Source organism: Labrus mixtus, chromosome 14 (genome assembly GCF_963584025.1).
Source record: "Labrus mixtus chromosome 14, fLabMix1.1, whole genome shotgun sequence".
Classification (NCBI taxonomy): Eukaryota; Metazoa; Chordata; class Actinopteri; order Labriformes; family Labridae; genus Labrus; species Labrus mixtus.
In genome coordinates this window covers 26,204,277-26,219,471 of record NC_083625.1, presented here as the reverse complement: position 1 = coordinate 26,219,471, position 15,195 = coordinate 26,204,277, and the positions used below count along the sequence as shown (strand labels likewise).

General features: G+C 40.3%; 1 protein-coding gene across 2 annotated transcripts in view; it reads left to right on the top strand.

Annotated features, from left to right (window-relative positions):
* Window positions 1-14,282, top strand: part of nova1 (NOVA alternative splicing regulator 1) — a 33,627-nt gene extending 19,345 nt beyond the window's left edge. For both annotated transcript variants that reach the window (XM_061056015.1, XM_061056016.1), the window contains exons 3-4: window positions 7,132-7,298; window positions 8,408-14,282. In XM_061056015.1, the coding sequence (XP_060911998.1) occupies window positions 7,132-7,298; window positions 8,408-9,427 (1,187 nt within the window). In that variant the 3' untranslated portion in view covers window positions 9,428-14,282. The remainder of the gene's footprint in view (window positions 1-7,131; window positions 7,299-8,407) is intronic.
* The last annotated feature ends 913 nt before the right edge of the window (window positions 14,283-15,195 follow it).

Genomic DNA, 15,195 nt, shown 5'->3' with positions numbered 1-15,195 from the left:
GCAGCTATGAGAATGTACCAGAGGAGAGCAGGTATATTTCTGTAGTGTGTTTAAGACGTAATGACACCAAGAGTGTATAAATCCTCTGCTAAAAATAACGAGTGCAAGTCTCTCTCTTTGAGCAAACATGTCATTACCAGTAACTGTATTAGCCTGTTTGGGGAAACAATCGAGACTACAAAATAAACATTAAAATATATATGATTTTGGGGCGCAGGTGGTGCAGTGGTGCAGTGGTTAGTGCGTGCGCCCCATGTATGGAGGCTGTAGTCCTCCAAGCGGCAGCCCGGGTTCAAATCCGACCTGTGGCTCCTTTCCCGCATGTCATTCCCTACTCTCTTTCTCCCTGATTTCCAACTCTATCCACTGTCCTATCTCTCCATTAAAGGCCCAAAAATAAGTCTTAAAATATATATAATTTAAGTATTTACCAAAACTAATACATTGTTATGTAAAAAAAAAAAATGTTTGTATTTGTTCACTGTAAGACTTCCAGCTACTGAAACATTTTCTAGATTTAAAGAAAATCAAAGTCTTGATCTTTTTAAATGAGGAGCATCTCTGTGGGACATTTATAATAGTTTTAGAAGAGACAAATGGACTTTGAGATGAGTGATGGACCAATGTGTTGTTGATTTTTTAAATAATTTCATAAGAAGTGTTGACTTATATATTATTAAACATACAGTGTATGGCCGGTCCAATCCTTAAACAGCCGAAATGAAAGAGTTAGGGAAAAGATTTTCTATTTTGTCAAACAATTGCAAACTTAAGATTCTTTCTTTTTAGGTTGTGCAATGCAAAGATCTGAGAACAACACACACATCACTCTGAAACACTGCAGTCTTTTATTATTTGTTGAAAAGGTCCAACAGTTTGTGTTTCTGCCTAATGACAACTTTACTTCAACAATCTCTCCTTGTCATACGACGTGTAATGAACAAACTTATCTGTAATGAAACCTTTCATTTCTCTGTCCTCAATACAAGAAAAAACTCCATGAATGACGTCTGCATTTTCTCTCTTTTTTTCAAGGATTGCAACAGTGTTTGTTGGGAGCTGGGTGGGCTGTGATGTAATGTCAAAGTTGTCCAGAAGGCTGTTTCTGATTTGCTGGATGTTAATGGCTTGCTACAGAAATCCCCACATTAGTATTTAGTGTTTACGTTCTACAAGAAGCTGCCATATGGGCAACAACGTGACCAGGTGGATTTATTCAGCGATACCTTGCTGCTCAGTTGGTCGTGGGAATAGTTTCAAAATGTGCTGACGTGATGACAGTAATTGACGGTGACAGTTTATGTGTGGCGTGCTCTGCATAAATCAGACTAAAGTTTGTGCTTGGAGAAAGAAAAAAAGGCAGTCAACAAAACAGTGTAAAGTGTTCAAACTTTCTTGCTTCAGGATCAAGAAGACAGAAGACCTGAGAGTCTGTGGTGTTCTGGGGGGAGCTGAAGGCTGGGAAGTGTCGCTCTCTGGGGCTCTGACATATTTCTCTCTCTCCTCCTGCCAACAAGAGGACGAGATAACTTTTTTAACGCAAACCCAAAAGCAGTACAAGGCTTTTTTATTATGAAATTCTTCACCCTCAGACAAGGTTGGAGCTGATGCAATTTAGGAAGTGAGAGGGTGGAGAACAAAAGTGTAACATTCAGACGGTTTCATGTCCTCTTAATGACGTCCCATCAGATGTGTCTCCAGTGAAAACGCACCTGGAAGCAGAGCCGTCGCTCCTCTATGACGAGATGAAGGAGTGTTCAGTTAAAGTTTGCTCCGAGGTGAATGTTTGACTAGTGAAAAACAAAAAAAACAACGATCCCTAAAGGCAGACTGTCGGTTAAGGACTGTTGTGTCACTCAAGATGGTTCGGGGTAGAGCAGACTAAAGGGATTGCTCAATCCCCCAAATATTCCAGTAAGTCACACTTTGGGGAAATCTCTGTGTTTCCTGTTAACATCCAGTGCAAGTATGTTTTGCATGTTTTTTATTTTTATTTTACTTCTAAAAATATGGTTGTATGATGCCCAAGGTAACAATGATTGTTGTGAATGGGTATCTCCGACACTAAAGCAAAGGTTCCAGGTAATTGCAGCCATGCAGGTGTGATTTGAAGCATACAAGTTCCTGACTGCTGGCTTGTCTTTGTGTTGTTTTTGAGTATGTTGTCTTATTTGATTTTGACATTGAGCAGGATCATTGGAGTCCTTATGTCACAGACTTTAAATAAATGGAGTGAGTTGTCCAGATTGAAAAGAGCATTAATCACTAGTCCCAACCGACCCCTCAGTGTATTCTTGACATAATGTTTTTTTTAGTCACTACACATTTATTCCAACCGGAGCTAACCAATATACTGGTTGACTGATCTTATCATGGTGATGTAGGTCTGTCACAGATATATCGATTTCATTGTTTATGTTTTTAAGATATGCAATATGAACATTTTTGGTCTGTCATTAAAAAACACTCTCAGTGATGTTTGCAGCAAATGTAGCAAAGCATTAAAGTGAATAGGATGGTGAACCCTGCTAGAATTGGTGGATGATGTAGAATGACTTTTTTTCGACATGTTTTGTCCAAGAATGTCTTAAGAGCAGCTTTACAGAGTCTGAAAAGCTGTATTTTTATTCACTTCAAAATAGTAACTATATTGACCACCATGTTGGTAATATGTGATTGTTTCCCCTCTCTTTAACCTTTGGATAGGACAGCTGAAGAGAGACAGGAAACGTTGGGAGTAGAGAGTGGGGGATGAGCAAAGGTTGGATTTAAACCCACAGTTGCTGCGACGAGGACTCCTGTGAGAGAAATTTCTTCCAAAAATGAGAATTTCTAGTTCTCTGAAGAAGTACAAACAAGTTGTCATGAGTCAAAAACCTTTTTACTACATGCAGCAAAGAGAGAAGACATTACAGTAGTTCTGTGAAGACAGTCAGGCTCGTACTGCTTTTAAATACAGAAACCACCCCACAGTATCAACACATGAAACAACAACAGATCACTATACCAATAGGAATGCAAATTCTTCAAATGTAATCACGTCTTAGGAAGCCAGCAGGTGATAGGATATCAAAAGGACAGTCAGGAAGTCGTTGATTAAAAGACAGGATTTTTCAAACCTCTGCTCTCAGCTACTCCTGTTACAAAGATTAGTTTTGTCAAAATGCTCTTACACTCCAGCCTCTATGGAGCAGGCATCATAACCACTAGGCTATCCAGTACCCCATATTTGTTTATTTATATCCTGGCTGCATGTGCAAGAGCAGTTTATAGTATACAAGTGAACGGTCTTTAGAAAGTGCCACTTCAGTTCCTTTATTATTTCTAACAATTGAAAAGTGTGATTCATGCTTTTATCCCTTATGTGGATTGTAATGCTGTGTTTAGATGCTGGAGTTAAAACATGATATCAACATTCACCAAACCACTACAGCAAAACTGTTTCTACCCTGATTTGGATTATCTTCTACTAAGTTTAACATTTAAAGAGGACATATTAAACCCCTTCTCCACCTTTTCAAACAGTTCCCTGTGGTCTAAATGAAACATCTGTGCTGTGCTTTGGTCAAAATATAACATGAATCAAGCACCAGAGGAGGTTTGTGACCCTGTAGAAACCAGCTCTCTCAGAACGCTCCGTTTTGGTGTGTGGGTCTCTTTAAATGCAATGACCCCCCCCTGAGTTTTCCCCGTAGACATCACTCCTCTGTAGCTAGAATAAAAATGGCGGACCTGTGCAATAGTGTTGTTCTAGGCTGGTGGTGGAGTCCATGGGTGGAGATATCAGGGGAGGGGAGGGGCGGTTATTTTTTTTACCAGAATCCCACTGTGACATCACAAGTTGAGCAAATTTGAAACTGAGCATTTTTCTCTGTGTTGTAAGATTTATGCAGACCACAAACAACGGACTGGATGGGTTTATTTCACATTTTGTGGGTCAGTAGACACTCAGGTTACCCAAATATATGTTCAAAAACATTTTTCATAATATGTTGCCCTTAAGTTTAGTAAAAATAACACTTCACGTTGTCTAATGTTATGTAATGTATGTCTTTTAAATTTACCTTTAATGTTGGAAACTTCAGAAATATACCGTCTTCAGCCAACACTTGAAAGCATGTTGCGAGTGTCGTTAATTTATCGAACTGTGTCTTTTGTCATTTTTAAATGTCTAGTAATGATTTTCAGTGATGAATGCAAGTGGCGACATAAAAATCTACAACAGGTCAAGTTCCTGCAGTCCGTCACTTTGTCACTTTAAGTATGACAGGCAGGTGCAGAGCAATGACACCAAGAGGCTCCAACTATGCCTCAGTGTGAGGCTCACACACACACGTTTGCATTTCTTTCAGATTTCTATTTAAATTTGTATTATTCTTTTGGTATCTTGTTGAAATCAACAAAGAATGCATTGTTCTGGACCTGTACAGTTTATTTTTCCTGTGCTCTATAAAGCTCTGTGCATCCATTGTGAAGAGCTTTTAACTATAGAAGTAAGGTCAATCAAAGGTCAGGTGCCTTTCCCCATTTTGTCCTATTAGAGTGCTTTTTCTGATTTGCATGAACTGACCTATTGACTTTTAAAATCAATTATTAGACATGTTTGTTGCTCTAAGGCGATCGAGTCTGACTTTGACTGATTGTGTTTGTTTGAGCATTTCTGAGTGCTGATTAATGGCTAAGAGCAAAGACGAACATGTTTGTTACCTAATCCTGTAATTTAAGATTTGAGTCAATTAGCAATGGATGCAACGAAGGAGACTTTCTCTTTCACCCTGTTATTAGTCAGCCTGAGAGAAAGAGAGAAAAGAGCAACAATCGGGGAATACTAACAGAAGCATTTATCTGCCAACAGGGCAGGAAACTGTAACGTGCCAACATTTTTAAGAACAAGTAAAAATATCTCGTGCCAAAGAGGCCTCAGATATTTTATCGAACTGGTGCATCAGGACTGAAAACAAACACACTTCTCTAATAAAAACACAGTATTAAAAGATGATATATTAAATAGACTTATATTAGAGAAATATGCAGATATTGTGTTTAGAATAAGGAATCATGCATCACATGTACAAGAAATGAGAGTATAGCCTATTTAAATAATTAATATTAAATAAATAAAGTTATTCGTTTATTTAACAGGGATCAATGCAATGAACATTCCTTATATTAAAAGTAGATGCCATTTCATACAGGTTTCTAGCGGTGTCTAATTTGCAACCCCTGTCCCTGGCTGGGCTAGAATCTCATTTCTTTTCCAAATAAAATGCACAAGTTAAATATGATCTTAGAGAAGTAACAGAACTGTCCAATAGTTTAAATGAGTCAGTTCAGCATATATGAAGTGTTTTTTTCTGTAGGTCTATAGGGCACCACAGGAATGAGTCCTAAAACCAGGAAGTAAGTTAGCATTTGAGCGCCATGGGGTCTAACGTCTAAAAGTCAACGGGGATTTTGAATGTGTTTGTGGTTAGACTTCTGAAATAAGGTCTGTGGTTAACACAAGCTGAAGAGATGTTGGTGTTTTGTTAGACCACATAAACTACGTTAGGTAATACCCCCACTTGTAAATTTTGAAGTTTTTACGCGTCCTTAAAAAAGGCGGTTGCTAACAAGTGGCTAAATGTGACTGCAGTGGTTGTCGGGGACATAGAGGTCGGGAACTCTCTCACTAGTCAGAGATGTCTCCTGTAGGTTTAATCTTTAGGTTAAGGTGAATATTATGTTAGGAAACTATTTATTAAGCTACGTGGATTAGTTTATCGGAGATCGTCTGAAGCATAACGCTAGTGACGTCACAATCATCCGACCGTGGTGTAGTTAGCTTGTAGCATAAAGTTAGCTTTTTACTTCTGTCGGCCACATTAACGCTTCAAACATCCTAAAAATGGTGTTCATCTGTGAAGATTATCCTGATGAACAAAACGCCAACGCTTCAGAAACATGTGTTTCATCAGCATCTTTAAACTTACACATTGCATCTGTAACGTCGTCATGTTGGTGTCACATTGTGTGATTTCACATTGCCTCCTCTCTGTGTGTGTGTGAGCTCCACATACACAAACACTTACGAATGCACACACGCCATAGCATTCCTCCGCCCGCTAGCTTTACTCAGTGGCGGTCTGTAAGCGCCAAGTGAGTCTTTATCTGTTCTTGATTTGAGGATAAGGATGAAATGCTTTCAATAACAAACTCTGATTTTGAACAGGCGGTTCATTACATGTCAGTGTCGATCAAACATATTTATATTGCATTTAGCAACTCAGAAAGAAGAAACATAATCTCACTGAGAGACAAAAATCATGTTAGGATTGAAATGAGAAAATAAAATGCACCAACAAACAAACTGCCTCGTAAGAAGAGACAGTTTCTTACCATGCCTGGGAAGAAGAATTTAGCATTTTGACATTATTGTTGATACTTAATCTTAATTCGAGCTCTTTTTTGCAGCCCTTACCCATTTACACATTTTCCTCATTTACTCAATGGGTGAAATATAACATTTATTTTCACAAAGGTATTTTCCTTATTCAGTCTGTTGAATCATCTGAGGAAATCTGAAGCTGTTTCACTTTCACTTCATCCATAGATCAGTGGAACGTTAAAGAAAACGAGGCAGGAAGGTTGAGACTAAAGGGAGAGTGTTTTAAAAAATCGTCTGAGCGAGTATAAAGGACTCGCTGTTGCATCACCTGTTTCCACGGCTCGGCCCCTTCACCATGGCAACGTAATGCCGGCTGGGTCGTCAATGTGGGTGTAGAAAGAAGCTTAGAGGAGGAACAAGTGTGTGTTTAGTCTCTTAGAGCTGCACGGCTCAGAGTTTCAGCAGTGAAAGAGTTACATCATTGAAGAGGAATCCTTCTCCCCTCATGTGGCTCTCTAACCGAGCACAGTTTCTTTCTTTCAGCTGTTTCTCTGTTGGTTGTGTAAATGGAGGAAGCGGGGAATGGCTTAGTAATTGGGTCTCTTTGTAGGATGTCAAGGAACGTTTTTCATTGCCAAGACATCGTAATATAAATGTAGATTTTTTAGTCCAGCCCCGAGCAAATCCCTCAAATCTGCTCGCCAAGTACCCACTCAGAGCACATTACAGGAGCTGATCACTTGTGTTTGTGCGTCTCATTACAGGAACAACAGAACGCGTCTGTCTGATACAGGGTACAGTCGAAGCACTCAATGGCGTCCACAACTTCATCGCAGAGAAAGTCCGGGAGATGCCCCAGAGCGCCCAGAAACCAGAACCAGTCAGCATACTGCAGCCACAGACCACAGTCAACCCCGACCGAGTCAAACAGGTGAGATGATCTGCTGTCGACTGTGCGGTGGGACCTCAATTGGGATCTTGTCTGTTAAAAATCAGAGATTCTAATTTAATTATTTTCTTTAGTTCAGCCTGAATGGGTCTCATGCTTTACAGACAGATAGCAAGTGAAAACCATAAAGTTTGAGTTTTTCTTAACAAAGATGTCTGAAGGCTGGGAGACACTTTCTTCTCTGGACATTTTCTTACAATCTATATATACTGTATATATATATAAATATATATATCTATGAAAAAAAAGATTTTGGGGCTTTCTGTGCCTTTATTTTAGAGACAGTGGATAAAGATGGAAATTGGGGAGAAAGTGAGGAATGACATGGGGGAAAGGAGCCACAGGTTGGATTTGAAACAGCGCCGCCCGCTTCAAGAGCTGCAGCCTCTGTACATAGAGCATGCAAACTAACCACTCTGCCACCAGTGCCCCGTCTGTTAGTTTTTAAATGAGTTTAGCCCCTTGGCTCCACTTTATATACAAAAAAGAATGAACACTGGAGCCCAACCTCAAAACAAGCTAAGCACTTACAAACAAGCATGTGGCAGCTCGGCTGGCAGCCCCTCCCTACATTTTGTGTTCGTCAAAGAAGAGCATTAAAAACACTTTTTTAACATGTTAAACACTAGAATTCATTTTGAGATGTTTAAAGTCGGTCATATAGTTGCTCCTGTATTGCTCTGTGTACAGCAACCCCCGTAAACAAAAAAAAACAAAAGTCCATATTTTGGACTGATACAAAGAGTTGACTCGGGGTGAGGTTAGTGTGTGGTAGGTAATAGTTGACTTCCAGGACACTTTGTTTATTAGTCAACAGTCTTGCTTGTTCTCTGGGCCATGACCCACAGTCTAGAAGGGTCAGGAAAATGTGAGGGTATGTGGTTATTTTTACCTCCAGTCTTTCATAGTGAGACACAGCCGTGTGGCAGCTGCAGGCTAAACCCCTGGGATTAACAAACCGCTGAGTAAAGAGGGGGCTGGTGTAGTACTCTGACTCAGAGCGAGATATCCCTCTTTCTGTCCGCCATTTACGCTGTTAAATCTTCCTCTTGTTGCCTCTCATTGCTACTTCATTTTGTATGTCTCCTCAGGCCAAATTGATCGTGCCCAATAGCACTGCTGGGCTTATCATTGGAAAAGGCGGAGCCACAGTGAAAGCAGTGATGGAGCAGTCAGGGGCGTGGGTGCAGCTCTCCCAGAAGCCAGAGGGCATCAACCTGCAGGAGCGCGTGGTGACCATCAGTGGGGAACCCGAACAGAACCGCAAAGCTGTGGAGATCATAGTACAAAAGATACAGGAGGACCCTCAGAGCAGCAGCTGCCTCAACATCAGCTACTCCAACGTCTCGGGCCCAGTGGCCAACTCCAACCCCACCGGCTCACCCTACGCTAACACGGCAGAGGTAATGCCCAACGCCGCTGCAGCCGCCGCTACTGCCTCCAGCCTCCTGGGCCAGGCCGGCTTGACGGGAATGGGGGCCTTCCCCGCCACCATGTCCAGCTTCTCCGGCAACGACCTGTTGGCCATCACCTCAGCTCTCAACACTCTGGCCAGCTACGGCTACAACACTAACACCCTGGGCCTCGGCCTCAACCCTGCAGCTGCATCTGGGGTCCTCGCTGCAGTAGCAGCTAGTGCTAACCCAGCCGCTGCTGCTGCAGCTAACCTGCTGGCCTCTTATGCTAGCGATGCCTCCAGCGGTGCAGGCCACCCTGCAGCAGGCCTGGGGGGCTTCTCCCTGGGTTCTCTTGCAGCTGCGACAGGGGCTTCCAATGGTTACCTAAATGCTTCTTCCCCACTGATGGCCTCCTCCCTGTTGGCGACAGAGAAGCTGGGAGACGGGGCCAAGGACGTGGTTGAGATCGCTGTGCCCGAGAATCTGGTCGGCGCCATTTTAGGGAAAGGAGGGAAAACGCTGGTAGAGTACCAGGAGCTAACAGGAGCCCGCATCCAGATCTCCAAAAAGGGAGAGTTCATTCCTGGTACTCGGAACCGTAAAGTTACCATAACAGGGTCGCCAGCCGCTACGCAAGCAGCACAGTATCTGATCAGCCAGCGGATCACCTACGAGCAGGGCGTGCGCGCTACCAACCCACAAAAGGTGGGCTAAAAAGAAAAAGAAGAGGAAAGGATGAAGACAGAGATAGAAGGGAATCGAGAGGGTCACGATGAATTGAAAAAAAAAAAAGAAAAGTCCAAATATCTGTTCAATATTTCAGTATCAAATGAGAGAATCACAAAGGAGGAGGTGGGGGAGACAACCAAGATAAGTGTGTGTGATATGTGAATGTGTTTTTAGGACTGATGTCCTGATGTTTTTTAAAAGTTTGTGTCGAGTCCTTTTGACGATGGCGATCAGAGTAAGCTGGACTGGTCCACTGCCAAGCTGCAGATTCAAGGGTGAGGCCGCAGGGCTTCACCCGCCTCCAAAACCTCATAGCTCTTTTGTTTTGTTTTTGATCTGATTGGGTTTTTCTTGGTTTTGAATTTCAGTTTTGCAAAGCCTCGGCTCCCGGTGAGTTGAGCGTGTCAGAAAAAGTTCCAGCCTGCTGTTTCACAAACCTTTGCTCTTTTTGTACAATGCAGAACGCATTGTTAACAGCAGAGGTTTTACGACAAGCACCTGAGGTCACCTCAGTCCATAAGGGAAGCAATCTTGAGTATAATTTCTTGAGACATCACGTCTATGTTGACATATGTTGAATTCTGGCTCATATCATAATTGACGTTTCTAAATTTGGGTATTTTATACTTCCATCCTTTATTTATTGACATGGTCTCATTTAAACACAAATAGATAATTTAAACCTGTGAACGCAGGTTGATCTGAATGTAAAAACAATATTAGCCTATTGCTATTTTTTATTTACAGGGATCAAATATTGTGTTGCAGTGAACGAATTGTATAACTCTGTAAACCCAGTCTGAACTTGACTGTTGCTGTTCTGCAAGTATAGTTCAGGGGTTAAATAATCAATGTGAGAGGACAGAGGAGACACACAGGAATGTATACATATATTTTACATGAGAACAAACATGCTCCCAGAAAAAAAAAAACACAAACACTGAAAACATATTTGCATATTCAGTTACAGCTACAAACACAAATACGATGTTGTTGAACCCTTTTCTTGGTGCTATAGAATTAGATGTAAATCTCCATTCAATCTGAATCTGTCTGGCGACCTTCCTTTTTATTTGAAGCGTCGTCCAGCCGTTAGTAGCCCGTTGATTGTGACCCAGCCTCTCACCTAATGAAGCGGATTGATTTCAGCATCGCGAGATGAAAAGCAATCCAGTCTTAATATTTTAACTCCAAGTCCAGGTAACTTTTTTTTTTCTCCCTAAAAATTGGCCGCACTCTAGATTTTTTACCTGACGATGATTTTTGCCTTATTCACACACTTTGAGAATCACAAGAACTACATCTAAAGCTACCTTGAAGCAGTGTCTCACCAGTTCAGTTTGCAAAAAGAACAAAGCACTACAAAAAGCATTTTGATAAGAGAAGCTGTATGAACCAATTTCTGTGAACAAAGAAACTATTGCCTTTACATTAAGGGTACCAAATAGTCTAGAGACAAACTCTAATGAAAGGGAAGTAGAATGACACTTGAAAAGAAGGTTTGGACTCACTTTTTTTTTGTCTGTGAGCCATCCTTCCCAATTTGCATCAAGACAAAGAAAAAAAAAAGTCTGCAGTTCATCCAGGCAGCCTGTTATCGCTCCCAAAACACGTTAACGCTCACTAACTTCGAGTCGGAGCACATAATAAAACATTGTGAAATGTTTTCGGCATCGTTGTCTTTTATGGGCAATTGTTTGTCTAATGCAGGGAGGCTAATTGTCTCCAACATTTCCAAACACTCTGAAGATTACCTTGGCTTCCTTCTGTGCTGCTATCCATGGTGTTCATCCTGAGTACACTGGGTCTCTGAAGACTGCACTGTGAGACATTAAAAACACAACGTAAAGTGTCTGTCCCTGCCGGGGGATGTGAGTATATTTTAATGTGCACATCTATGTCACATAACCCACCGATACTGACAGAAGGGATAAATCTCCACAAGAGCATTTATACTCCCAGCATCTTGTGATGGTTTTGTTTTATCACTTCCTCCAATGCACTTGTGCCCAAAAATTAGCAGACATTTTCAGACCACAAAATTTATCCCTGCCATTTTTCTGTGCACTTATTACATCGCAGAGACATCTTTCAATTGTCCTCCTTCAACCCATGTTCTAAGATTAGCTTCCTGAATACAAGGCTGTGAGTGTTGCTGCTAGAGCTGCGTTAATTAATCAATTCATCATAGGGAAGGAATTTGATTGCCTAAATTGTTTACTTCCATTTTTTCTTTTTCTAAAAGTGTCAAATATTTGCAGGTTCCAGCTTTCTTTGGGTTTAAACTCTCGGTGTTGATGATAGAAAACAATTTGCAGACTTAGTTAAGCGCTCTGAGGAACTGGGATCAGCATCTTTTAAATTTGCATTCAAAGTGGTGAATTGATTTGTCCTGAAAAAATAATTTGCAGATTGATTTATTATATCAAGAAATGTTTTGAGCAGCTCTAGTTGTTGCAGCAAAGTGTCCAGGAAAAAATCAGAGTCACTCCCTCTTCCTGTTGTTTTGGGGACAGAATTGAATGACTACCCTTTTCTCATTCATAATTCATAGTCGAAAAGAAACAACTCGTCGTGTGTGAACATTAAATCATGGCAACACTGAAATCTTTTCTTTCACTACGTGTCTGGAAGGCTTCACTGTCATCCATTAACTACAATCTGGCCCAGCATAAGAAAACCTTTTTACTGCCCAAAGTTTGAGCATTATAATAAGATACAAGCACAAAACCAGGGGGATGTATTACCAATGCAACTGGACTGCTCGCCTGCAGAGAGCTCTCCGTCAAAAGCTCTCGATCGCTACATTGTGCCAAATACTATTTCTCTCTCCGCCCCTTCATTAGCTTTCCTCTTTCTCTCGACATTTTGATTCCCCCTGTATGTTGCTGTTTCTCAACCTTCTGTCTCTTATCTCTGTCTGTGCTTCTTCTTCTTCTTCTTCTTCTACCTACACTGTGCTCTCCCCCTCTTTCTCCTTCCTCCTGTCTTGTCCTCTCATGGGCAGTGTGCTGGGTGTGCTGTTGCTGCTGCTGCTGCTGGTTTGTGGTGGTGGGAGTTATGCACTATAGGTCATGAGGGTATAAAAATGTTTTCCCAGGCCGTAGAGTTCACAAGGCTAAATTGCACAGAAAACACCTGCCTCCAAATACTGTGACACCCACAAGACCAGCCAGCAACATTAGCTCAAAGTATCAAATTCCCTCTACACGAAGAACACTTAGAAGAGTTTAGACCGTGAACTATGGCCTTTTTTTCATTCCAGAAGAAGAAGGCAAATCTTGGTTGAATAAATATTCATGTGTCAGCTGAACAAACTGAGCTCGAGTTTCAGCCTCTAAACGAAGCATAGTAAGGAAAAGAACGCATACGATAGCAAGAAGTAAGGTGGGAACTTGTTTGTGACCTCAAGCCGAAACAATGACATCCTTTATGCATATCCTCTTATCTGAAAAATGACTAGATTCATTTCTGTGGAATACAATATGTCATGTCATATGATCTATATGTACTTTATTGTAGCTATTCTAGTTTGTAGTCCAAATGCAGTCCAGCGTTGTCGATACAATGTGAACTATGTTATATTTGTGTGGATGATGAGAGTGCCAACTAAGCCTGATTAAGATTAGCTTCGCGATTTGTTTGTGCATTATGATGACTCATCATCAGCCGGTGGTGTCCATATTTCTGTCATTGATGATTTAGTTTGACAGTAAGAAAATGTAAAGAATATTGGAAGCAATATAGTAGCATGTTGTCCTGTTTTGTGTTTTATGTCTGTTGTATGAACCTTTGAAATTACTAAGATTTTGAATGAATAGGTTTACATGTACTTTTTGTAAGTTATGAAAATGCTGCTATTTGATAAGTAAACTATACAAAAATATTTTAGTTGAAAAGATGTCTGGTCTGTTGATTAGAGATGTGCTCCGAAAGGCCGGAGCATACGACGAGGTGTATAGAAATACTATACAGTATTGGTAAGATAGTAAAAGTAATAATAGACTCCATAGTACAACCTGTGCCAAACTAGACCTCCGCAGCTTCTGAAATTGTAGATGTGCGATCAAATGTTAGATATCAATAACTTGTTTAGAAGTGCTGATCAAGTGCCAATCAAACACTGTCTTTTAAGTTAAGAAAAGATAATCAAATACATGACTTAAGAAAAACAAAGGACAAAGAACTTTTTGTGCATTGTTTTATCCCATAGGTACATAGAGTAAGAGTTAAAGATTGTGATTTTTATGGATCCATGTTGTTTTACACTCCATGCATCCCTTGTGTGTTTGTTTGACCTGTGGCTTAAAGTACTGCTGTCTCACAAATGTCTCTCTATAGGCCAGCATGGACTAAAGCATAACATGTTATAAGCATTCATAACATACCATTAACAATCAAAAATGTGTTTGTGGAGTTAGGTGTTATCTTTTTGCACGTCTTCTATTGCATGGTATCAAACGTTTAAAAAAAATAAAATATGGAGGAAAAAAATAAAATAACAAAAACTTTTGCGAGGGTGTCTCGCAACATTCAAAGACATTACGCTGCATGCAGTCAAATGTAAAAGCACTTAAGTTTACTCGCCTCATGTTGGGAAAAAAAAAAGAGTTGTTTTTTTATGTCGTGAGTTGGGAGGGAGATCATTATTGTCATGTTGGCCCAAAACACACACACCCACACACACACACGCACACACACATATACACACACAGATCAAATTGTCATCTTCACGTCATCACAGATGTTTTGATTTTTAGGTACAGTGAGGAGTATTACAAATGTGAAACAAGCAAACGTGAAAATGTTACTCAGTGCATTGGCTCTTTGTGTTTTTTTTTTTTTTTTATAAAATCAAGCATGCATTTTTTTTAAAAACAGGTTGAACCTCATGTAACCTGTCCCATGAAGTTACACGATTCTTTTTGTTTAATGTCACAGCTTAAAAGCCCAGATCTAATCTATGAATGTACCCATATATTCTTTTTGTATCATTTTGAATTCTGTCGAATGTTACCAGTCTTTAATGTAAATTCAGGGCAGGAATGTCAGATACATGTAGAGTTAATATCTATGTCAATAACAGATTTCAGCTATAGTCAGGTAGGCCTCACACGGCCACAGTCATGAACCAGATATGTTTAAACACAACTTCCGATTCGCTGTCAACATTATCTTGTTTGTTTGGTGTTGCATAAATGCACTTTACTGATCAGTGGGTCATCTTGTGAAATGAAGCAAAACCATGTTGTTCATTTTGTTTCTGTTTGCTGTTGCTCTGATGTTACCATTATTTATTTATTCCCCCGATCCTGTTGGGTCTCATGAGTGATGGAAAGGGCTGGAGTCTCAAACTAAATAGAAAAAAGGTAGCACCTGTTTCCTCACATACCCTTCAGCAGAGGTTTGTGTCAGTCACTGAGTGCTTTGTCTTTTTGGGTTTTTTTACAAACATGTCAAAACCCAGAAGGATCCTAAGACATCGTGCATCCTCCTTTTGCTTAAATTACAAATTCAAAAAACCCTTTTTTATTTCTTCAACTTTGACGAAAGAACCAAGGGTCACTTTTGTGTCTTTATTATGCTTTTATCAGATTTAAGGAATAAACATGCAATCACAGTTAAAATGAACTTGTGATTACAGAAACATTAACGCAGATGAAAGAAGTTTCTATGCACATCTAAAACTTTTGCTTTTGAATCCAAAATGTTTCAGTAGTTTTTATGGATGTTGTTTTATCATCGCTCAGATT